The sequence below is a fragment of the Cebus imitator genome, unplaced genomic scaffold, assembly GCF_001604975.1.
Source record: "Cebus imitator isolate Cc_AM_T3 unplaced genomic scaffold, Cebus_imitator-1.0 Scaffold145, whole genome shotgun sequence".
In the NCBI taxonomy this organism is placed as follows: Eukaryota; Metazoa; Chordata; class Mammalia; order Primates; family Cebidae; genus Cebus; species Cebus imitator.
The window spans coordinates 4,702,879-4,726,378 of NW_016107460.1; the positions used below are offsets into that span (position 1 = coordinate 4,702,879).

Consider the following 23,500-nt stretch of genomic DNA (forward strand, 5'->3'; position numbering starts at 1 on the left):
GGTGGGCAGGGGTGACTGACCAGGAGCTGCAGCGAGCCCAGCACCCTGTGGGTGTGCAGGTGGGCAGGGGTGACTGACCAGGAGCTGCAGCGAACCCAGCACCCTGTGGGTGGGCGGGTGGGCAGGGGTGACTGACCAGGAGCTGCAGCGAGCCCAGCACCCTGTGGGTGTGCAGGTGGGCAGGGGTGACTGACCGGGAGCTGCGCATTCTTGCAGAAGCACGGCCATCTTTAGTTCCCCTTAACTAGAAACCAGCCCAACGTCAGCCTGATGGCCAATGTCAGCATGACCAGAAACATGCCAGCCGTGAGATAAACTCCCTCCGACCAGAAACATGCCAACCCTGCAATAAAGCTTTCCTCACACAGCAACGTTCTGAGCCTGTGATAAGCCCTCCCTCCCTAACCCATTCTCTTACTTGGTCTGTAAGAGAATGCTCCTGAGTCAGCGAGAAGGCCCACTCAGGTTCCTTCCCAAAGTAAACCTGTTTTTGACTGTGGCGCCGCTTTTTGTGCTGATTTTTTCTTTAACTCTTACAGGTCACTGGGGTGGGGGCGAGGGGGTCATGGGTGGCAAGGGGGGTGTGGGCATGGGAGCACTTGCCTGTATTTCAGGGGACTGTGGACGTCCGTCTTGATGGACTGGATGGCATACTCGGGCCGGTAGGACCCGCACCATACCTGTGGGCGTGTGCGGGGCGTGGTTATAGACCATGGGGTGGGGTGGGCGGGAGGGGTGGGGAAGGGTCTCCACCATCCCCAGGCTGCCCCTTCTAGGGTGGGGTGGGGGGAGCCAGTGGGTGTCCCCCTCCTCCCGTCAGCACTGGACTCCTCTCCCGCTCCCGCCCCTGCCCCTCATGCTTTTCCCCCAAGGGGCCTTCCACGCTGGGCTCTCGTCCCCAGAGCGGGTCCTCCAGAGACGAGCGGGGAATCGTGGGGACGGTGGGACCAGAACTGCGGCTGCCACCTGGGCGTAGTTGATGAAGAAGAGCTGCTCGTGGGTGAGAGCTAGGCCGGGCAGCTGCTGGTCCTTGCCGCCCTCTGCCATCCACTTGAGGTAGGCCTGCAGGCACCGGACGGGAGCTGGGCTCGGGCCTGCCAGCCTGGACTCCAGAGCCCTCAGGTGTTGGGGCAGAGCAGAGGTCTGGCTCCAGGACCTACCCCTGTGTGGGTACCGCTCCTGCAGGGACCCTGTGCAGGGCCCCTTCGCAGACCCCATGGGTGAGCGCCCACCACCTCACTCACTCAGGGAACCCTGAGCTGGGCTCTGGGGGGATCCCTGGCCAGGCAGCCCACTGCACAGCACCCGTCCTGAGCAAGCCCTGGCGCCCCATCCCCTGCCAGGGTCCCAAGCGAGCACCCCATCCCCTGCTGGGGTCCCAGCGAGTGCCCCATCCTCTCCTGGGGTCCCCAGCGAGGCCAAGCGCCCCATCCCCTGCGGGGCCCTGAGTGAGCGCCCCATCCTCTCCCGGGGTCCCCAGCGAGCCCCAGCGCCCCATCCCCTCCGGGCCTCACCTGGTAGGCTTGCCGCACCCCTCCATTGTCCGCAATGTTTTCCCCAAGGGTGTTGAATCCGTTCACCTGCGCACAGGAGCCAGGATTGGGGGCAGCTGTGGCCCTGACTCCCCTCTCCCGCGGGACAGGGCTGGGGCTCGGGTCCCCTCAGCCTCGGTGCTGGTGGCAGTGCTCACGTTCTGCTCCTCCGCGAGGTCCCAGGAGTAGTTGCCGTACTGGTAGATCATGCACTCCGACTGCTCCCGGAAGTGCTGGCTGGAGAAGTTACTCCACCAGTCCATCATGTTGCCGTTCTTGTCGAAGTTCCGGCCTGGGCAGGGGCAGAGGAGGGCTGCCCACACAGTCCTGGCCGCGCTGCGCCTGGCGTCTCCTGCCCCCACTGCAGGCAGTCCCACCACAGAGAGCCCACTGTCCTGAGCAGGCTGAGCCTGAAGAGTGTCTCGGGCTCCAAGGGGCAGCAGCTGTCTGGGGCTACACAGCCCCCCAAAGAGGGAGGCCTTCAGTAGCCTCCCATGCCACCCCCTGAGGCCAGGGCCCGGCACCTGGGTCCTGAGGTCTCGAAGGTTCCGGGGTTTAAGGGCTCCTTCTGTGATGCCCAAACTCTAAGCCCCAGGTGAGGGGAGCACGTGGTCCCTGGGGACATGGGGCTGCCCACGGAAGGTCCTGATGGCTGAGCCACAGGGGAAAACCAGCCGGGGCCCCTGTCGCAGGAAGGGTGGTCCCCCCTGAGTGGCAGAAGTCGGCATGGCCATGGCGGGGCTGGACACCCCTGGAGTGGAGGATGCCGGGTCTGGAGAGGCCCCCAGGCCGGGATCCAGCCTTCACTGCTGTGCTGGACAGTGCTGTTGTCCCCACGTCACAGGCCGAGGGAGGGAAGTGCCCAGTGCCAGGTGGAGTCAGGGTCACGAGCTGGAGTCCCTGGGTCTCTTCCTCTATGGTGGGAGTCGATGCCCCCATGCAGGACCCCAGCCTAGCAGTCAAGGTCTGCTCTGCCCCCACAGCTCCCTGGGGACCTGGCCTCGTGTCCCCACTGAAGCCACGAAGGGGTTGAATGGGCCCTCACCCCCCCAGACCCCTTTCCGCTCGTCTCCATGGAGGGGGAGGGCGCGTGTGGTCGGAGCGGCCCTCACCCCCCCAGACCCCTTTCCGGCTCTTCTCTGTGGAGAGGGGAGGGCGCGTGTGGTCGGAGGGGCCCTCACCCCCCCAGACCCCTTTCCGGCTCTTCTGTGTGGAGAGGGGAGGGCGCGTGTGGTCGGAGGGGCCCTCACCGCTGTCGTCGAAGCCGTGCGTGATCTCGTGACCGATCACCGTTCCGATGCCGCCAAAGTTCAAGGCCTGTGGCTGCCCCTCGCTGAAGAAGGGAGGCTGGAGGATCCCGGCAGGGAATACTGTCCCCAGGGGCGGGACAAAGGACAAGTGTGAGTGGACGCGTCTCCCGTGTGCCAGGCTCGGGGACGGCGCCGCCAGGGCTTCTGACATTCCATCCCACAGACCGGGAGGTAGCGGTCAAGACCCCTCAATTTACAGATGAGGACACAGAGGTTCAGTGGCTGGGCGGGCTCGTGCCTGGCAGGCCCAGGACCCCCGTCGGGCCTCCTCCCACCTCCTGTGCAGTCCCTCCTGGACCACTCACGGGCACAGCAGCGAATGTTCCCCTGGGGGCAGCAAGGGGTGCCGTGGGAGAGCGGATGCCTGCTCCCGCTCTCTGTTCTGAGAACAGGCTGGGGTGCCCCCAGGAGGAAGGGTCAGCAGGGGTTGGCACGCCGCCCCTTCAGCTCTGGCACCAAAAGGCCCATGCGGGCGGGGAGGGGAGGAACTTACCGATCTGGTTTCGGTTTGGGGAGTAGAACGCATTGACCACGGCAGCCCCGATGATCCAGCTGTGATTGACAAGCCCATCTCAGGGAGCCGCTTCTCCCGGGACCCTCTGGCCCCTCCCTGCCTCGATGGACCAGAGCCCACCCCAGCCACACTAGAGCAGGGGGCCAGGCCTATCCCAAGATCTGGTTCCTTCCTGGGGTCCCTGAGGAGGGGGAGACTTGGGCCCCAGAAAGCAGACTCCGTCTGAGACGGGCCCCGTGACCGCCCCTCTGAGCTGCCACGGCACCCCAGCCACGCATCCAGTCCCCACGCCCAGCAGGTAGCCCTGCATGCCTTGCCGACCACTCCCTGCCCCGCCCTTGCTGCACTAGTGATGCCACTCACAGATTCGGGTCCACCTTTTCCCGAAGCCTCCTGAGGCTCCGCTGGGCGCCCACCTTGAGGTTCTGCAGACCGTTCTCAAAGTACAGGTCCTCTGAGAAGTTCAGCTATGGGAGAGGGCCAGTCACTGCCAGGTGCTTGGGCTGGGCCCTCAGCAGGGCAAGGGGAGAGGTCCTGGGTGGTTGGGGAAGGACCTCAAGCCTTGCCAGGCATCCGCACGTGGGCAGCTGGCTGTGGGTGCAGGTGAACCTTGGCAGTGAGCGTTTACATGACTCTGAGCAAGTCCCTCATCCCTCCAGGCCTCAGTTTCCCCATCTGTACACTGAGGGTAGTGCTGGAGCCACCACCCTAGGGCATGGTGAGGACGGTGGTGTTGGTGCCTGGGAGGAGGGCGCAGGGCTTGGCACAGAGCGCCCCCCAGCCAATCTGGGCCCCATGTCCACCATGTGGGGGGTGGTTTGGGACTGGGGTGGCTACAAGGGGACAGGCAGGCAGCAGTGGGGGGGTGGGGCGCACGCTGGAATACTCCTCGTCCAGGCGCCTGTTCCTCTCCTCCAGGATGTAGTCAGGGTGGCCGATCTGCTCCCGGATGCTCATGGCCTGAGTGGGGAGGAAGGGCCGGTCAGTGGCTGCCCCACTGTGGGAGGGGTCGGCTGGGGACCTGGTCAGTGGCTGCCCCACTGCGGGAGGGGTCGGCTGGGGACCTGGTCAGTGGCGGCCCCACTGCGGGAGGGGTCGGCTGGGGACCTGGTCAGTGGCGGCCCCGCTGCGGGAGGGGTCGGCTGGGGACCTGGTCAGTGGCNGTCAGTGGCGGCCCCGCTGCGGGAGGGGTCGGCTGGGGACCTGGTCAGTGGCTGCCCCGCTGCGGGAGGGGTCGGCTGGGGACCTGGTCAGTGGCTGCCCCGCTGCGGGAGGGGTCGGCTGGGGACCTGGTCAGTGGCTTCCCCGCTGCGGGAGGGGTCAGCCTGGGGCATCCCAGATGTGCTCTCCCTGTCCTGTGGGTGAGGGGCTGGGGAGGCTCTAGGACTGGGCCTCCACCTTGCAGGCTCTTGGGAGGTTCAATGGGGACAGGACATGGGGGGCTCTGCCCAGCTGACTTAGAACCCAACAGCCCTCCAGGGGTCCGGGTGGGGGCCCCAGAGGGGTCACTTGGCTGCCAACTGTCACTTGGGTCCAGAAGGGCTTCTGGTGGGTCTGACCCTCACTCCCGAGGTCACCGCTACTCCCACTGGCTCCTGGGGAGTCCGGGGGATGTCCCAGGCCTGGTTCCCACTCCCGCCTGCTTTTCCTCAGCTCTGCAGTGGGTGGGTGGTCCTGTCTGTGCCTCCCGGGACGGCCCTCTCCCCGTGGGGGCCGTCGGGCGGGTCTGTTGGGCTGGCTGCCCGTGCCCAGGTCCGGTCGGGGCTGCCCAGCCTCTGGGAGCCGCGCACCTTCTCTCGCGCCTTCTCCTTGGACTCCTCGTCCATCCAGCCCAGCTCATCCAGCGTCTCCACGAACACCGCCCGCACCTTGCCAATGAGTTCTCTAACCTGGGAGGCAGGCATGGCCCTCATGTCCCAGATTCGCCTGGAGCCTTCGAGGGTTTTGGGGAGGTCTAGTCTGACCCCACTGGGGCAAGGCCCAGGGCCGCCCAGCTGTGAGGCCTCTGGGGTGAGGTGTGGGGCGGGCGGGGGATGACCCCCCCCTTCAGGGGCCTGGGGCAACTTGCACCACCTGTGCTTTTCCCAGCTGGACCTGCAGGGCCCAGGAGTGGGGCCCGATGGCTGCTGGGGTCGGGGGCACGGGGGTGGGAGGGAAGAGCTTCGCTTGGCCTCCCTCTGTCTGGTGAGCTGGAGCAGGCGTGGTTCCCCCAGCTGCCCCTGAGCCTGGGTGGGGAGGCTGTGTGTCCCCGTGGAAGGCTGGCCCTTGGTGGGCCATGGATGAGGTGCCCACCATGCTCTTGCTGTCTCCGGAGAAGGCCTCCCTGACGTAGAGGGAGCCCACGGCGCTCTCCATGTTGCTGTTGACGTAGCCCACACACTCACGCCAGCGCACCTCCTCCACCATCGTGCCGAACAGCGCCTGGGGGCCACCGGTCATCACACAGGCACCTTGTCAGCCTCCCCAGGCCTGGTGGGGTGCCCTGGGCTTATGTGGGGAGCAGACCTACCCATCCTCAGGATCAGGGTGCCCTGGGGCCTGGGGGGGGGGGGACGGATGGTCTCAGCCTCACCTCTGGGTGCCACTGCGGCCGGGGGAGGATGGGGGTGCCATTGTGAGTTGGGGGGCTCCCTAGACGAGAGCTGGACCATTACCCTGGGGAGTTGGGGGAGTTCCTCCCCGGCCCCTGTCCTGGTTGTCCGGCTGGACTCTGCTCTCCAGGACTCCAGCTCCAGTCCCAAGGCACAGGGCTGGTGCTGACCCCAGAGCCGGGCCTGGGACCATGTCTCTCTCAGCCACCAGCTCCTAGGCCCTGCTCCCCCCATTGCTGAAGCAGCTGTGAGAACACCTGCTCATCTGTCCCCAGGGACCCAGGGGCACGAGACTCGGCCCCAGGCTCAGGCCAGCCCAGGGACAGCTGTGCCCATGGTCCCGCCACACCTTGCGCCGCAGGATTTCCTGCCCTCCGGGAAGGGAGGTGGCCGTTCCTTCTCCCCAGAGCTCCTAGACCCAGTGCCCCCCCTGAAGCTTGGCTCGTATATGTCTCTGACCCCCCATGGCAGCAGGAGGCTTGCCTGCGCCTCAGTCTCTCCATCGCAGTGGGGCCTCTGTCCCTCCCGGTACTCCAGCAAAGGTCTTGAGAGTCCCGACTCCCCTCTGCCCTTAGCCCCTATACCCAGCCCCTCAGCCGCTGTGGTCCACACCTCCCCTGGGTCTGTCTGTCTCCCAGCGCCCTGGCCAAGCCCATCACCTCCCCCGGTGACCACATCGGCCTCCATGCTGACCCTGCCCCCTACTCAGCTCACTCTCCCCAGAACAGCCAGAATGCCCCTAGGGCCTCCGTGTCTCCACCCTCACCCCAGCCCACGGCAGCCACAGTGACCACAGGAGCAGGAATCTGACCGAGTCTCTGCTCTTAGCGCCCCAGCGCCTTTCAGACGGGAGTACAACGCAAACTGGCAGCTGCGGCTGGCGGTCCTCCCCTCCCTCCCTGCCCTCTTTCTTCTTTTCCTGTCCCCTGCTGACCCCAGTCCGGCCCCCTGGCCTCTGCCTGCTCGGCCTCGGGTCTGCCCTGGCCCTGGCTGTTTCTGCTCCTGGGAAATCACCCGCAGTCACCTCCCTGGAGCAGCGCTCCCGCCCTCGTCCTCCCCGACACATCATGCTCTGTGGTTCTGGCAGGGCCGCGTTCTGCTTCGTTGACTGCTTATGGTCGACCCTCCACCGGGGTGGGCGCCTGGCCCTGCCTCGTCCCTGGCTGGGGCCCTGGTGTGGACCTCGGTGCTCGCCCACAGCGTTTGCTCAGCACTGTGGTGGGGATGAGTGGGTGATGGGCCAGGCTCGGCGGCGGCGGGGCTTACCCTGCGGTAGTTCACCCGTGTGTCTTTGAACCTCTGACTCAGGCTGCCAATGCGGTCCTGCACCAGGCGCCAGACCAGGTAGTTCTGTATGGTCCTGGGGCAGAAGGTAGAGGGTTGTAGGGGACAAAGGCGAGTGATCTCTGCAAGGGAGGGGATATGCTTAGGGCCCCTGGCCGGCGTGCTCCACCCCAAGCAGAGTTATGGGTGCTGGAGAAAGCCTCCAGATCCAGCCAGTCTGCCCCGGGGGTGTGGGATGCGACACACCTGTAATGTGAGGCTCCACTGGCCACGGAAACTTAACCCCTCACGTCCCACGCCCGCAGGGCAAATGCTTCATAGGGTCCCCTCCTGGGAGCAGAAGCTGCGTTGGGGAGGATGGGAGAGCTGGGCCCGCGCTGAGGCCTTCGGAGCCTTCCCTGGGCCTCACCTGGCTGGGTAGGTGTCGAGGATGCTTCCGAGGCTCTGCAGGTAGGGGATGCCGTACACCACCACCTCCTCATCCGGCAGCAGCTCGATGTTCACAGACGATAGCACGGTTTGTATGAACAGAGTCCAGTTAAATCCCTGCAGACAGAGCAAGTGGGGAGAAGAGGGAGAGAGGGAGAAACAGTTCCTGGGAATCCAAGAAAGAAATCCAGCCCCCATTGAAGAATGTCCGAGGAATAAGAGAGAAGGTGCCGGCAATTGGAATCAGGAAAGGGGGGTGGCATTATTCCAGAACCTCCTACAGCTGTAAAAACACAGGCGATTGTGCAGACATACGCAAAAGCTAAGTATAGCTGGCAAATTCCTAGAAAAACACAACTTAGCAAAAATGAAAAAAAAATAGAAAATATGAATAGTCTTCCAGGTTAAATCAATGGAATCTTTAATTTGAAACATTCCCACAAATGAATTTCCAGCCCATCTGGCTTCATCAGTGGATTCTATCTGATATTTAAGGAAAACTGCCATCTTACTAAAACTTTCCAGAGATGAGAAAATGCTTTTCAACTTGATTTATGAGGCTAAGAATAACCTTAATACCAAAATAAGAATATCAGAAGCAGAGCAAATGATAAGCCAGTCTTATTTATGTTACAGGTACAAATGTTCTAACGAAAGACCAGCCTGGCCAGCACAGAGAAACCCCGTTTCTGCAAAAATAAAAGAAGTCTGCCAGGGTGTGGGGTGGGGGTGTGTGTGGCCTGCAGTGCCGGCTCCTCCGGAGGCGTGAGCCCAGGAGGTCAAGGCTGTAGTGAGCCGTGACCGGGCCACTCCACTCCAGCCTGGGTGACAGAACGAGACATGTCTCAAAACAAAACAAAAAAACCCAAAGCCCCTGTTGTTTTTCACAAATGCCACGATTCTGTGTATTCTACACATAAGAGTAAGACTGCCTGTGTACTGTCAGTGTTTCCACATACAGCAGCAAATAAGAAGGTAGACAATGATTCTATGTATGGGAGAAACACCAGACACCCAGGAATATATCTAATAAAATATGTGCAAGAACTTGACGTTGAAAACTTTAAAAGTTATGAAGATAAACTGAAGCATAAATAAATGGAAGCATATACCAGGTTCATGGATGGGAAGACTCAGCCTTGCAAAGATATCAATCTTCCCCAAATTCATACAGACATTCAAAGCGATTCCTATCCAGTTTCCAGCAGGGTATGTGTGTGTGTGTGTCTGTGTGTGTGTTTGTGTGTGTGTGTGTGTGATTTTTATTTTACATGAAAATGCAAAGGACCAAGGACTATCAAGACCCTCTGAAGAACAAAGTTGACACATGCGCTCCGCTGAGTGTCAAGACAGTATAAAGCTGTAGGGGTGATGGTGGAAGGGGTTATCACTTGGATAGATAAAGAGAGCAGCGGGATGGAAGAGAGTCCAGAAATCCACATACAGGCCCCCGCATAGACTCACGGGAGCAGCTGATTTATGACATGGAAGTCGCCCAGACCAGGGGCTCACAGGGGGTTCTTTTGAATAAACGACGCTGATTATCTGAAAATTCATAAGAAAGAAACGATGCCTACATCTCACTGTCCACTAAAAAAAGTAAACTCAAAGTAGATTGTAGACCTAAGCAAGCTTGAGGGTAGGCAAAGAGTTCTTCAGCAGAACACAAATAACACGGCCCAGGAAGAAGAGATCAGCGCATCTTTGCTGAGTCAATCCATTGGACCATTCACTCACTTCCTGCGAAACAAAGAAGCCCTCCTGGGAGGAAAAGAGCAAGCTGCCCGGTGGGGAGAAGGTTTGTCCACATTAGCTGACCGGGCATCACGTCGAAAACAGGTAACTCTAATAATCAGTGGGAGAAAGATCGCTCCACAGAATGAAGGGGCAGGACTGGAACTGACGTTCCACAGCAGGGACAGCACTGGCCGGCTGACAGGAGGTGGCGTTCAGCGTCATCGGCTTTGGGGAAAGTCACATGGAACCCAGCTGAAACCTACTACCCAGGCCCAGAAACGGCGAAGACGAGAACGGACACCGCCCAGGCTGGGTGAGGGTGTGGCGCCGGCCACTACCGGGGAACACACGTCCATCCGGGATGACTCTGGGGAAAGACAGCGCCTGTCACTGTTGAACAGATGTGCGCTGCCCCCGGCAATTCCACTCCTGCCCACTTGCCCGCCACGGGCACGCACAGGAGTGGGCACCACGTCACCCGGAAAAGGCCCAGAGACAGCACGGCAGGACCCGAGTTGTCGAATGTTCTCAGAGTCAGAGGCCGCTCAGCAGGTCGAGAGGCCATGGCAGGGATGGGCCTCCCTCCAGGGAGAAGCCGGGGTCGTCTTCTCCAGGGAAGGAGGCGGGCACAGGGGCTAGGCAGGGCCATGTGGGGGCTTCGGGGGTGTCGGTGGTGATGAAGTCTTGATCTGAGTGGTGGTTGTATGGACTTGTTCACTTCAGGGTGGTTCTGAACATCATAAACACACTGTAACCAAATGTCCCCAAACCCTGGGCTCCCGGACACTTCTGGAACCTGCCCCGTGATGTCTCCATGGCAACCTCAGCCACCTGAGCTCTCTCACTTCCATATTTAGTCTGTTCGAATGCTGTTGGCTCCACCTCCAAAATCAACCCCGAAGCCACCTCTACCATGGGCACCCAGCCGTGGCAGAGCTGGGTCCCTTGCCTGGCAGCCCCCGATCGGCCTCTCTGCCACCTGCCCCGACTCCTTCACTCACTCTTACTGGTGAACCAGGCCACCTCCTGTCACACCCCTCTCGGGCAGAGTCTGAGACTCTCAAGTGGCCCCCGAGGTCAGACGCGGCGTCTCCCACTTGACTTCTACCTGCTCTCTCTCCAGCCCCAGCGCTCACTAGCGGGGAGTCCCTGCCGCAGACCCGTGGGAATTGCTGTGGGGGCCACACTGGCCCCAGGTGGCCATGGCCCTTGGTTCTCTGCAAGGCTTCACCTCCGGCCTGCTGTCCTGTTTGAGCTCATCTGCCCCCTTTCCCTCTTTCCTCTCTCACCCTGGAACCAAGGGGATGAAGACTGGCCCCACTGGGTGGGTTCTGGGAGTGACAGGCTTTGGGGCCGGGGAAGGTATGTCCCCGCAGGCCAGCCCTGGGGACCCGCACCCATCCAGGGACCACCAGTGCCCTGGGCCGAGGCTCTCCGCAGAGTCTGCCTTGCCCTTGGCGAGAGCTGTGGCCCCAGACACTCAGGGACATCCTTCAGTTGGGGGGCAGGGGTTTGGACCCCCTTCTGCCCTTGCCCTCCCCTCTCTGACTTGGGTGTTCTTTGTGGCAGCTGCACGCCTGGGGACAGAGATCCTCGAGAAGGCCCGCTGCTCCGAGTTGTCTGAGAGGGTGGGGGACTCGCCCCTTCCCAGGCTGGGCTGCTCCTCTCCAGCCCCCACCTCAGATCACAGGGTGGGGCCTGACCTGGGCACTGGGGAGGAGAGCTCCTGAGGGTGTGGCCAGGGGAAGCTGCTCCATCTGGCAGGCAGGGCCAGGAGCCAGCACCGTGCTAAGGTTCTGAGTGGGACCCGGGGTCCGAGAGCCCTGGGTGGGACTGCACACCCCCAAACACCAGCAGCCCCCGAGGCCGCCATCCTGCTCAGGAGGCCGCGGCCATCGCAGCACTGCACAGATGGGTGACTCTGTCCCAGGATGGCGCAGTGTGGACTGCTGTCCTGCCGGGTGACATGAGTAACCGTGCCGGCGCTGCTCTGAGCAGCGTGCTGGTGATCAGCTACAGGGACTCCCTGCTCGGGGTGGGGATGTTTCTGAGCTTAAATTCGAGGCAAGGTGCCCCCTCAGAGGGCCGCTTCCATGTCCCCCACAAGTCCCCACCTGGTCAGCACCAGCTTCCTGGGTGGTGTGGGCCTCACCTTCAGGCCAAACTGTCTTTGCAGCTCCTCCAGGCCCATCCGGTGGTACAGGGCGATGACATCGTGCCTCTCCTCCTGGGGGGCTGTGGCCTGCCAGGGACAGGGGTCACACAGGTGGGCAGCCCAGATGTCGCCTGGGGCTCCCTACCAGCTCCCTGCCTGATCCCCGCCTGCCTGGCCCCTCACCTTGGCCAGCCACACCACCTGGGGCTCCCTGCCAGCTCCCTGCCCGATCCCCACCCGCCTGGCCCCTCACCTTGGCCAGCCACACCACCTGGGGCTCCCTGCCAGCTCCCTGCCTGATCCCCGCCTGCCCCGTCCCTCACCTTGGCCAGCTGTGTCTCCAGCTCCAGCACCTGTGCCATGTCCTCCCACACCCGGCGGCTGTCCCTGGGCAGGTTCTCTTCCTCCCGCAGCATCGTGGCCACCGACACCATGAGCTGCAGGTACGCTTCCCGCACCTGGGCCAAAGGACGCAGGGCGGGGCTGGGCGGGCTTGGCTACCATGGTCCCCGGGGCCTCTGTGGGGGTGGAGAGGGCGTAGGACATGGGGCAGCCCGGATGCTTGTCCACCCACCTTGGCCAGTGGGCTCTTGGGCACACAGAATGCCAAGCGGGAGCTTCTCAGACACGTGACCTGTGCCCGAGCCTCTGGCCGGGGGACCCACCCCCAGAGCTGCTTGAGGCTTAAACTGTGTGGCTGCCTGTAAGGGTTGGCATGGGGTGGGTGCTGGGGCTGTGGGTGCCGGGGTGGGGGGTTCTGCATTTCGGGGACCGGGATGACTGTTCTGCCTCATGGAGCTGCCACTGAGCAGAGATTGTCCCTGGGCCTGGCCGGCGTGTTGAGGGAATGTCTCCTGGGATGGTGGCAAGCGACGGGTTACGTCTGCCCACCCTCCCCCCCCCCCGCCTCAGTGCTGGGCTCACTACACAGGTGATCACTACACCAGCACTGGGGAGTGAAGCAGGTGGGCGATGGGAAGGCCAGCCACGGGGTGGGGGCCACGGGGTGGGGGCCATGGGGGCCGGCGCTGCAGTGAGGCCCCACCCACCTTCTGGTCGCTACCGACGCTGAAGTAGTACTCTCGGGACGGCATGCCCAAGGTGGGCTGGTCTATCTGGAAACACAGAAGCTGTGACCCTGGCCAGGGGCCCAGGGGCGCCACAGCCTGGCTGAGGCGGGCAGCAGCCACCTATCCCCAGGACAGTGCCCCGTGGACCGGCGCTCTGCCCAGGAGCCCCTGCCAGAGCTGGTGCTGGACTTGGGAGGCCAGGCCCTGCTCTGGGTGATGGTGGGGGTGCTGGGCGGGGTGCGGTGGAGGGACCCGCAGCATCCACGGCTCCTCCAGACTGGGGTGCGTATTTGTTCCGTGTGTTTCTCTTTGGCCTCCAGCCCGTGGCCAGCAGTGGCTCTGCGAGGTCAGGCCGCCTGCCCTGGCCCCAGCCCTGCTGTACAGGAGCCCCCGCACCCTCTGACCAGAGCCGGGTTCTGCTTTGACTGCCAGCTCGGCCAGGAGGCTCCACAGGAACTCCACAGCCCACGGCCGTGGACAGGAGCGGGGAGCCCAGCTGACCACCTGGCATGTCCCCCTGCTGTGCTGCCAGAGCCCCAGCCAGGCTTGGGGGCCCTGCCCACCCCTGCCCACCAGTGTGGCGCGTACGTAGATGACATGCCGGCTGGAGTTCTGGTCGTCGTTCCAGACGAAGAGGTCGATGAGGACGCGCCTGTTGAACTGTGAGTTCATCAACGCCAGCTGCCGCTCCAGCTCCCACGTGAGGCCTGGGGAGGCAGTGCCCAGGCTGGAGACTGGCGGCCCTGGGGTCCCAGCCTGGCCCCTCGTCAGTGAATCTGGCCTCTGGAGCAGGAACTCAGGGGCAGAGGGTAGGGAGCTTACCTGTGGGCCTTGGGGGCTGGGGGATGTGGGGGACACTTTCTCTAACAGCCCCCAGGAGCAACAGGGGGGCCCCCCAGGTGATGGGGGGGTTGGGCGCAGCACCAGTTTCTCAGGGCTGCCAGCCACGTGGGGCACCACTCCTGCTCCCGAGAAAACGGAACGCAAGCTCAGAGTGGGGAACCCTGGGGCGGGGGCTGGCTAGGGCCTGGGAATTGATTCCTCCTAGGGGGCGGGGAAGGGCGCCCCTCCGCAGGGCTGGATGGGACTGGCCACGGGCCACGGCCTCTCCAGCATGGAGCCTGAACCACTTCCCCAGACCCTGAGGTTGTTGCGGCTGGGTTGGGCCTCTTGGGGCTTCTGAGAGCAGGCACCTGGGGGTCAGGTGTAGGGTCCCCTCCTGGAAGGCCTCGGACCCAAGGAGACCTGGCAGGCGTCTCTTCTGTCTGCCTGTGAGGCTGCCAGTAGGATTGGCCTTACCTACGGTCTCGTTCCACGTGTCCATGGCCACCGGCCAGCCTCCCACCACCTCCAAGGTGTCGAGCAGGGGCTGAGAGCCTCGCCTCTCTATCACACCTGAGGAGGGACGCATCGGTCACTCCCCCAGCCTCCCCGTGGCTCACGCACCATGGCACAGCCCTGGGGACGCGGCTGGCCAGTGCAGGTGCGCACCCTCCCATCACAGACCAGCATCATGGCAGCTCTGCAGCGCGGGAGGTGGAGGCTCAGACTGGATGAGGGTGTGGAAGGAGACCTGGGGGCTGATAAAAGCACACAAGCCCCGGGGGAAAGGAGGCTGACCGGTGGGAGCCCCTCGGGCCTGGGAGCCGGCCAGCAGGCGAGGAGGCTGGGAGAGGAGGGGTGGCTCTGGGTGCAGGCGGAGCTTCGGCGAGGACTCAGCGGTGGCACCGGGCATGCTGGCACGGGGTGCGGGGGGGGGCAGGAGAGCCCTCGGGTCCTGTGTGAGTTCTGTATCTCGGCTCAGCACGGTGGGGCCCCCACAAGCAGCTCAGGAGCACCGCCCTCAAAGATGAGGGAAAAGGCGGGGACGCGGACGGAATCACCGTGGGAATAGGTGACGACCACCAGAGGGAAAAACGAAGCATGGCAGGTGCCCCGTCAGACCAGAGGCCGGCAAGGAGCAGGAGGGCTTCCTGGTGGCACAGGGGAGACCCGGGTGGGCAGAGTGGGGGCCGCTGACCTGGGGAGGCTGTGCTGGGCTCACTAGAAGCCAGGCTCCTCTGGGCTTGGCTGGGGCCCTATGCTGGAAGCGGGGACGGGCATTACAGGGGAAGCTGTCAGTTATGAGTTGGGTCCCTGCTGTTTTGGGCGGGATGCTGTGGGCAGTGCCATCTGACCCCCTGGGCTGCCCACTGAGGATAAAGGGCTGGGTTCCCGGCTGGGCTGCAGGATCCTGAGTCGAGTTCCAGGTTTCCATATGGTCTGGCCCCTGCCCTTTGTATATTCAGCCTCTCAGGCCAAAAATTAAGTAAAGATGGGGACTCAGGACATCATCTCCTTGGGGATATTGGGGGTATGGTGCAGACCGGGGGCCTGACCGTCAGTTTCCATTGGGAGGAGACAAGCCCAGTGCACCAGGCAGGGGTCTCACAGAGACACCCCCTAAAGCCAGGGTTCCAGTGAGTTCCGCAGTCAGGCGGAGGCTCCACAAGACAACCCGGGGAGAACAGCCAGCTCTGAAGCCTGGTGCTCAGCGGAGGCGCCGTCTCTCCGCAGCACCCACAGCCACAGGCTGGGCCTGCAGCCCCCAAGCGGAGGAGTTAAAGAGCGCCGGGAGGGGTGCATCGAGCACGCGAATTCCTTCAATGGGAACCGAAACATGGATGATCTGTCCCCATACCACGCACACATCCACATGCACATGTGACACACACATAACACATACACACATGCACACAACATACACATATACCCATACACACAAGTACACGCAGTACATACATACACAATACACATACATACACACATACACACACACATGCACACACAGCACACTACACACATGCACATACACACATACACACAATACACATACACCATAGGCAATACACACATACACACGTTACAACACGCACGTACACACATGCATGCATATACATGTATGTGCATACACAACACATGTACCCTCATAGACATATGCACACATGCACAAACCACATATATACATATACCCAGATACATGCATACACACATATACATGTATATACACACATATGTATGCACATCTACATATGCACACATACATATACACATAACAAACATACACTCATGCATGCACGTACACATACATACTCATATACATATAATACACACACACACACACACACATACAGTCTTCCTGTAACCTGGAACGTGTGGCCCCTGCAGGGCTTGGGGTTTGACTGAGGTTGCAGGCCAGCTGGCATTACTGTGAGCCTGGACCCAGTGGCCGGGTGTGGGGTGCAGCACACAGGCCCTCTGGGCATGAGTCCTGAAGGCACCCTGGGGGCAGCCATGGGGTCCTCGGGCTGCACCAGGCCCTGGCAGGGCAGCCCGCCCCGGTCCCCACCTCGGCCCCTTCCTGACGACCCCCACTCACTCTCGTTCATGCAGGAGCGGTACAGCGTCTTGGCCTTCTCCACAGCCGGCCGGTCCTTGGCCGTGGAATTCTCCAGCACCGCTGTGGGCACAGGAGAAGGTGGGACAGAGGCCTGACGAGGCCGCAGGGGCCAGGTCACAGGTCCCCACACCCCTGTAGCACTCGGTGAGAGGCGGCTTCTAGGCTGCTGGGCCCTTATTCCCTCTCCTCTGTGCACACCGGACCAAGGAGGAAGCAGAAACGGGCGAGACACAGCCGGGCCCAACACCTGGCCCAGTGCCGTCCCGTGGGGCGTCACCCGCTGCGCCCCCGCCGGGCTCTGCCACCTTTGAGGATGACTTCCAGCTCGTCGCGGAGGATGTCGAAGATGCTGTATCTCGAGTTGGTCTCGGGGATCACGTGGCGCCGCAGCCAGCCTCCACACGCGAACTGGTAGAAGTCGTCACACGGTTCCGTGGTCGGGTCCATGTTCTGGAGGATCCTGGCGGCTGCTCGTCCCCATGGCGTGGAGCAGGGAGAGGAGAGACCGAGAGAGTTGTGGACAGCCCAGGAGACAGCCTGGTCCCTTGGGAAGGGGCTGCTGTCCATCCAGTGCGGCTGTGGGCCCTGAGAGAGTTAGCCACCCTCTCTGAGCTGCAGCCTGGGTTCAGTGCTAGGGTTTTCACTCATTTATTTTTTGAGACAGGGTCTCACTCCGCTGCCCAGGCTGGAGAGCACTGGCATGATCAGCTCACCGCAGCCTTGAGCTGCCGGGCTTAAGTGATCCTCCCACCTCAGCCCCCCAGTAGCTGGCATCACAGATGTGTGCCACCTTGCCTGAATAGTTTTTAAAAAAAATTTTATTTGTAGAACTGTCATGGCAGGGCCTGGCTGCTGGAGGCTCAGGACTGGGGACCCAGTGGGTGCCAGATGCCATTAGAACACCAGCTCCCCCCGCTCCACAGTGAGTCCGGCCCACGCGGCTCCACAGCCATGTCTTGGAGCTGCTCCCCTGGGCCTTGGACAGGGCCTGTGCCCCTGACAGCCAGGAGCCCCCAGCTCCAGGGCAGGCTGTGGAGGGCAAGGGGGCGGGGCCTACCTGCCATCACGCAGCCGGGGGTGGTGCAGACCTCGCTCCCCTCCTGGGACTCCGGGATCCCTGCGGGCAAGGAGCAGCCTGAGCACTGGAGCCGCGGAGAGGGCGGGGCAGGACTGGAGCGGGTGTGGGCGGGGCAAGGCCCGGTGGGTGTGGCATGGGGCTGGGCATAGACTGGGGTGGGCGGAGCAAGGCCAGGGTAGGTGGGGGCATGGGCTGGAGCCAGTAGGGCGAGGCCCGGGTAACAGGGCATAGGCTGGGGTGGGTGCGGCGCGGACCTCCACCCCATCCCCCACTCCCATGGGTGGTCCAGCCTGGCAGCCCCGGTCCTCCCCAGGTGGCCTGGGCCTGAGGCCTTTCTGATGGTGAGCTTCGTTCTTCGTCCTTGACCCCTGCAGGGACCTGGGAGCCCCTATACACCCTCTCTGCCTCTATGGACCCCCACAGCCGCCCTGGGCCCCACGGACTGAAGCTGGCCATTCTCCATCTTGCCTTCTGCCCAGCCCACGCTCACCTGCTGCTAGGACCAGCTCCTCCAGGCAGCCTGTCCAGCTGCCCTCTCTGCACGCCCCGCCCAGCCTGCCTTACCCCTGTGCCAGCCGGCGGAATTGAATGTGCCGAGGCCACGTAGGAGTTGGGCAGAGCGCCCACAGTGCCCAGCAAGCCTCCTGCGCCCAGCAGATGCACCCGGCTGTGGTCCCTGCCCCTGTCTCTCCCCAGGCCCCTCCTGCGGCATGTGAGGGTTGGGCAGAACCCAGCCTGGCTGCGGGCTCTCTGCCCCTCCACTAGTCCCCCGCCCCATGGGAGGCCTGCACCCACCTGCCAGGGCTACTTTGGAAGGGAAGGCCAAGGCTACCTCGGGTTTTTCGGTTTACAAAGGTCCTCTCCTCCTGTAAGGGGCACAGCCAGCTAGCAAGGCGTGGCAGCTGCTTCCCTGGGGAGAAAGTCAGAGCTCAGCCGGGGCCTCCCTGGAGCAACTCCCTGGGGGCTGGGTCCTCCCTGGGGCAGCACGCTGTTTCCCCACGGTGCTGGGTGCTGCAGCCCCGCCCCTGTAGTGAGGGCTGGTCCCCGGGGCAGGGAGACAGGAGGCCGCAGAGGGCGTGCAGGGGCTGCTCCACTGGCCTCCCGCTGGGCTTGAATGGGGGCAGTTTGCCCTGCCTTGCCAGCCCCCTTTCAATTCTGCCTCCACCCACCCCACGGTCCCAGATGTCCCAGGGCCTAGAGGGGTCCTGAGGGGCTTTCTCCTCCTGATAGCCTCGTCTACCTCAGGATCTTCCTGACCCTGGCCAGGCACACACAAGGTGGCATGCTCCTGAAGTCCCACGGGGCAGGCTCGTTTAGAGGGACAGGGCTCCTTCGGAGGGGGTGATTTCCCGAGGACTGATGACCCTCAACCGCAGCCAACCACCCTCACTGCCTGCTGAAGGTGCCAAGCCACCCTCCCCATGTCCCTCCACTGCCTGCTGGGAGGGGCCTGCCTGGTCAGCACCGGGGGCTCCTGGGATGGCCGTCAACTGCCTGGAGAGAGGGGTGGGAGAGGACGGAGGGCCGGGGAGAGGAGGGACCCCAGGTTCAGAGAGTTGATAAGCCAGGCCTGGCTACCCTCAGACCCAGCTTGGGGCTGAATTTCCCCAGCAGTGAGGCATGCAGAGGACGGAGTGGAAGGAGGGAACAGGGCTCGTTCGGGTCAGGGCTGTCGGCAGGCCTGGAATCTGGCCTAGCCCTGGGCAGAGACTGCAGAGAGAGAGAGCTAGAAGCCACAAAAATATCAGCCCCTTGGGGGCTTGGCCACTCGAAGGGCCATTAATCCAGCATTGGACGATGGCTGTGAACAGGCCACATGCTGGGCACTGGAGTTCAGACGTGAGCCCAGCAGGGCCCAGCCCTCAAGGAGCACCCCCTCCCACCAGATGGAAACAGAGAAAGGGCTGCGTGCTGCACACGTCAAGGCAAAGTGCTGAGGGCAGGGCTGAGCTTCAGAGCACAGGAACCCCAGGCCGGCAACGGAACGGGGTGAGCGCCAGCGGAAGACACGGGGTCCCCCTGTGGGGTTGCCAGTGTCGGTAACCTGGAGCCCGCAGACCGGAGACTGCACTGTGGACTCCAGAGGGCCCCACCTCAGCAAAAGAGTGGATTAGAAGGACATGTGACCTCCGACCACAGTGGTGACAAGGACAGCAAGGGCTTTCTGCTTCTGACTGGGACGTGGAAAGTTGAAATTGACTGTGGCCCCCACCCTAGCCAGGAGAGCAAGCTGGAGAAGCCACAACATGGGCATGTTTAGAAACCATGAGCACCGAGGACACGGAGAAACCAGCATGAATCAAATTCCAGAGAGGAACGAGGCCGTCCCAGGAGAGGAGAGGCCTGTGGCTGCTCTGCTTCTAGAATCAAAGCATGAGGAGGGGCAGACATGCCAGGCAAGGCCGTTCAAGCATGGCAGGACACCTCTGCATTTCCAGCTACTTGGGAGGAGGAGGTGGGAGGATTGCTTGAGCCCAGGAGGTTGAGGCTGCAGTGAGCTGAGATTGCATCACTGCATTCCAGCCTGGGAGGCAGAGTAAGACCCTGTCTAAGAAAACCCCAAAAAAACCAAAAACCAAAAAAATGCTATGAGCTACACGCTGTCTGATTCCAATTATGTGGCATTCTGGAAAAACAAAACTTCAGATGAGAGATGGTGAGTCGTGGCTGCTAGGAGTTTGGGGCAATGGACGTGGAATAGATGAAGGACAAGGGGCTTTTTAGGGGCAGTGAAGGATTCTGTATGATACCGTGATGGTGAATGGTGAATGCTTTTGTCAAAACGCACAAAACTTTATAGCACAAAGAGTAAACCTTACTGTATGCAAATTAAAAAATCATTTAGACAGTCAGGAGATCCCAGGATGAAATGCAGAATGAGACTCGAGGTGCATGACAGACGTATTAAACAATGTGACGGAAATGAGCAGGGGAGTAAAGTGTTGACCTAAGTCACTTTAGAAACGAGTAGAGTCTGTGAGACTAAAGGCAAAAGGAACCGTAGGTAAGTGCTGCGCTCTGGTTGAGAGGGCTGTTCTTCGTGGGGTCCCAGCTGAATTCTGAAACCACTACTTGTGTATTGTAATGGAAAAAACAAGCAGAGAGCAGGTGGCGGGGCTGACTGCCGCTGCAGTGAGAAGTTACAGACAAGGAAAGGAAAGAGGTTGGAAGGGTCCATGTGGTGGCGGAGACATCAGTGTGAGCTCATTTTCAGCTTGATATAGAGGCAGATGGTGCACATAGGAATATTTAGAGATGGGTGCCTAGATACCAACGCATTCCTGTGCTCCGCCAGGTGAGCTAGGCCAGGAGCAGCAACGAGCAAGGACTGGCGCTGAGCAGTGAGTAGGACCTGGCCCTGGCTTCTGTTTGTTCGTTTTTCACACACCACCTTATCCTAGAAGCTCTTGGTTTCTGATACCATTATCCAATAAAATGGGCTCCTTGGAAAGTGGTCGATTGTACAACTAGGGCAGGAAACATATGGGATGAGCTTGGGGCATGTGGAAGTGTCAAAAAGCAAGAAAGAGCTCCCTCCCCAAAACTCACCCCAAATTCACAGTAATGGGGATACGCAGACGGTCATAGAAGCAGCTGACAACTCTCAATGGCCAGAGTTGGGACAAATTGAGCAACGCAAGATAGTAGTGGATTATAATGCAAAGTATAAAACAAATTATTCACAAATCATTGAGCAAATAAATAAATGAGGGAGAATAGATAAATCTCTCATACAGAAGAATTCCAAACGCTTTATGTAGATCCTCTGCCTCTAAGGATGTGGAGTGTAACTGCCCGCTCCTCAGGGGTGGAGTTACACTCACTGCACACAGTGACTTCCTTTCCAAGACTGCACTATGAAGAAGAAGGGGAAAAAGTAACATTCAGTGCAGAAACCAGACACCACCTCCAGCCAGGCGATTAAGGTTCACGTCAACAGTGAGAAGTCAGTCATTGAGGGTGTGCCTTCCTCTCCAACGTGATTACCCCAGTCCAACCACGAGAAGACCATTAGACTAATTCCAGCTGAGGGTCATTCCACCTGATCAGTAATCCTCAAGACTGACAAGATCATAAAAAACAAAAACAGACAGAAACACAAAGGAAGTCTGAGACACCATCACAGCCACGAGGAGCCTGAGAAGATGTGGTATTCTGGGTATGATCCTGTGACAGTAAGAAGGCATGAGGGGAAAACTGGAAAATCTGAATTGAGAATGAACATTAATTAATGGTAATCTATCACTATTGGTTTATTACTTGTGGCAAACGTATCATGCTAATGCAAGATGCAAATAACAGGGGAGACTGGGTGTGGGGTGTGCAGGAATGTCTGTACTATCTTTGCAATGCTTCTGCAAATCTAAACTTGTTCTACATTTTTGAAACATTACTGAAGGAAACCTGAACAGAGGATCTCAGACCTGCAGGACAAAAGTAAATGGCTTAACATATACGTAACTAGAGACCCAGAGAACAATCTTTGAAGAGAGAATGGCCAAGAAATCTTCAAAGTTGGGAAAAGATATAAATCTACCCCAAGAAGTGCAGTGTATCCCAAGCTGGGAAAATACGAAGAAAATCATACCCAGCAGCATCATGGTCAAACTGTGGAGGATTAAAGATAAAGAGAAATCCAGAATTAAAAACGTCCAGAAATACTTAAAAGCAGTCAGGGGAGCAGGGCATGGTAGCTCACGCATGAATTCCAGCACTTTGGGAGGCTGAGGTGGGGGGATTGCTTGAGTCTGGGAGAGGGATGTTCTAGTAAGCTGTGATTACGCCATTGCACTCCAGCCTGGGCGACAGAGTGAGACCCTAGCTCAAAAAAGAAAAAGAAAAGGCAGAGGAAAAAAAGAGACATATTCAGGAGAACAACAGTAAGAATAATGGTGACTTCTCATCAGAAACAATGAAGACCAGAAGACGATGGAATGAGCTCTTCAAGTGCTTGGAAAAAACAATAATACACCACCAGCTTAGAATTCTGTATCCAGAAAAACATATTTCAAAAGTGAAAGTGAAATAAAGGCATTTTGGACCGAAGCCAAGAGCATTTGTCTCTACCAGAGGCGTACTGCAACCGATGTGAGCCAACAGGTCGTCACTCAGAAGGCACACAAAAACGGTGGGGAGACCAGATTGGTGGGCAGGAATGAGGGCATGGGGAAGGGTAGAGGGGGAGCAGCAAAGTGTGATTGGAGGCCCGGATCCAAACAGTGCCTCGCGTTCTTTCTTTCCCATCCAGTCAGATGTATTTGGAACAGATTCGGATAACTAAGGAGGCAAGTTGGTGCCTCCTTCATGCCCGCATCCCGCCCCTGCTGCCCCCCCTGCACCCCCAACATGGGATTTCCCCTGACCTTGTCGGGGGAACCCCCACGGAAATTCACCAGACGTTGCAGATCAGGGGCTGCCCGAGGGTGCGGTGGGCTCCTGCGGCAACGTTTTCAACACGGAGTTAGACGAGCCAGGCATGTTTTTACCCTTCACCTACAGTCTCATTTAAGGCAGGCAGATCACTTGAGGCCCGGAGTTTGAGACCAGCCTGGCCAACATGGCGAAACCCCGTCTCTACTAAAAATTCAAAAATTAGCCAGGCGTGGTAACACATGCCTGTAATCCCAGCTACTTGGGAGGCTGAGGTGGGGGAATTGTTTGAATCCAGGGGGCAGAGATTGTGGTGAGCCAAGATGGCATCACCGCTCTCCAGCCTGGGTGACAGAGCAAGTCTCCCTCTCAAACACAAAAACAAAAAAGAAGCTTGTGAGGTTGCCCATCTCTACTTTTCTTGGGAAACCTGTTGGGAAGGCAAGATCATACACCCAAGGTCACTTTCCTGGGGGGAATGGCAGGGTTTGGACCTCCAGACTCCATACTGGTGTTCAACATCTCTGTTCGTCTAGGAGAATAAGCAGAAACAGTGAGACCCTCTGACACAATGGCTGAGAAGAAACAAAGTCTTACCCTAATGCTAACTACGGTCACCGGAAACACCACCAACAAACTCTCCAAAAGCATATTTTCCTTTTCGTAATTCCAAAAAGGAGCAGCTTTCCTTAACGCTCCATTGACACAGGGTCTTCTCTTTATTCCTTCATATTTGTGTGGATAACTTCTGCAATAGGCCACTCATTTTCACATAGGCTTTCTGCATTTTAAAAACTATTTTTGACACCTCCTCTGAACATTTTGTTTTCCTAAAGCTTTCCAAATTCCTTGATTTGAATAACACCCCTGCCATGGTTTGGATACGGTGTATTTTGCCCCACGGAGTCTCATGTAGAAATGTGAGACCCAGTGTTGGGGGTGGGGCCTGGCAGGAGGTGTTTGAGTCCACTGAATGGCTTGAAAAGAGCCT

At 60.0% G+C, this 23,500-nt stretch overlaps 1 protein-coding gene and 1 long non-coding RNA gene across 2 annotated transcripts in view; one reads left to right on the top strand and one right to left on the bottom strand.

Moving 5' to 3' along the window:
* The window catches only part of LOC119473286, a 2,139-nt gene extending 1,639 nt beyond the window's left edge, over window positions 1-500 (top strand). The window contains exon 2 of the long non-coding RNA XR_005202492.1: window positions 249-500. This is a non-coding gene — a long non-coding RNA (uncharacterized LOC119473286). The remainder of the gene's footprint in view (window positions 1-248) is intronic.
* The window catches only part of MMEL1 (membrane metalloendopeptidase like 1), a 35,348-nt gene that overhangs the window by 626 nt on the left and 11,222 nt on the right, over window positions 1-23,500 (bottom strand). The window contains exons 2-22 of the mRNA XM_017542673.2: window positions 17,972-18,049; window positions 17,119-17,178; window positions 16,367-16,528; window positions 16,041-16,121; window positions 13,922-14,017; window positions 13,211-13,329; window positions 12,602-12,667; window positions 11,876-12,010; window positions 11,550-11,639; window positions 7,641-7,777; window positions 7,214-7,307; window positions 5,649-5,777; window positions 5,147-5,245; window positions 4,233-4,316; window positions 3,720-3,823; window positions 3,336-3,394; window positions 2,783-2,902; window positions 1,691-1,824; window positions 1,515-1,580; window positions 967-1,062; window positions 604-680 (exon numbers count right to left, since the gene is read on the bottom strand). Of these exons, the coding sequence (XP_017398162.1) occupies window positions 604-680; window positions 967-1,062; window positions 1,515-1,580; window positions 1,691-1,824; window positions 2,783-2,902; window positions 3,336-3,394; window positions 3,720-3,823; window positions 4,233-4,316; window positions 5,147-5,245; window positions 5,649-5,777; window positions 7,214-7,307; window positions 7,641-7,777; window positions 11,550-11,639; window positions 11,876-12,010; window positions 12,602-12,667; window positions 13,211-13,329; window positions 13,922-14,017; window positions 16,041-16,121; window positions 16,367-16,528; window positions 17,119-17,178; window positions 17,972-18,049 (2,086 nt within the window). The remainder of the gene's footprint in view (window positions 1-603; window positions 681-966; window positions 1,063-1,514; window positions 1,581-1,690; window positions 1,825-2,782; window positions 2,903-3,335; window positions 3,395-3,719; window positions 3,824-4,232; window positions 4,317-5,146; window positions 5,246-5,648; window positions 5,778-7,213; window positions 7,308-7,640; window positions 7,778-11,549; window positions 11,640-11,875; window positions 12,011-12,601; window positions 12,668-13,210; window positions 13,330-13,921; window positions 14,018-16,040; window positions 16,122-16,366; window positions 16,529-17,118; window positions 17,179-17,971; window positions 18,050-23,500) is intronic.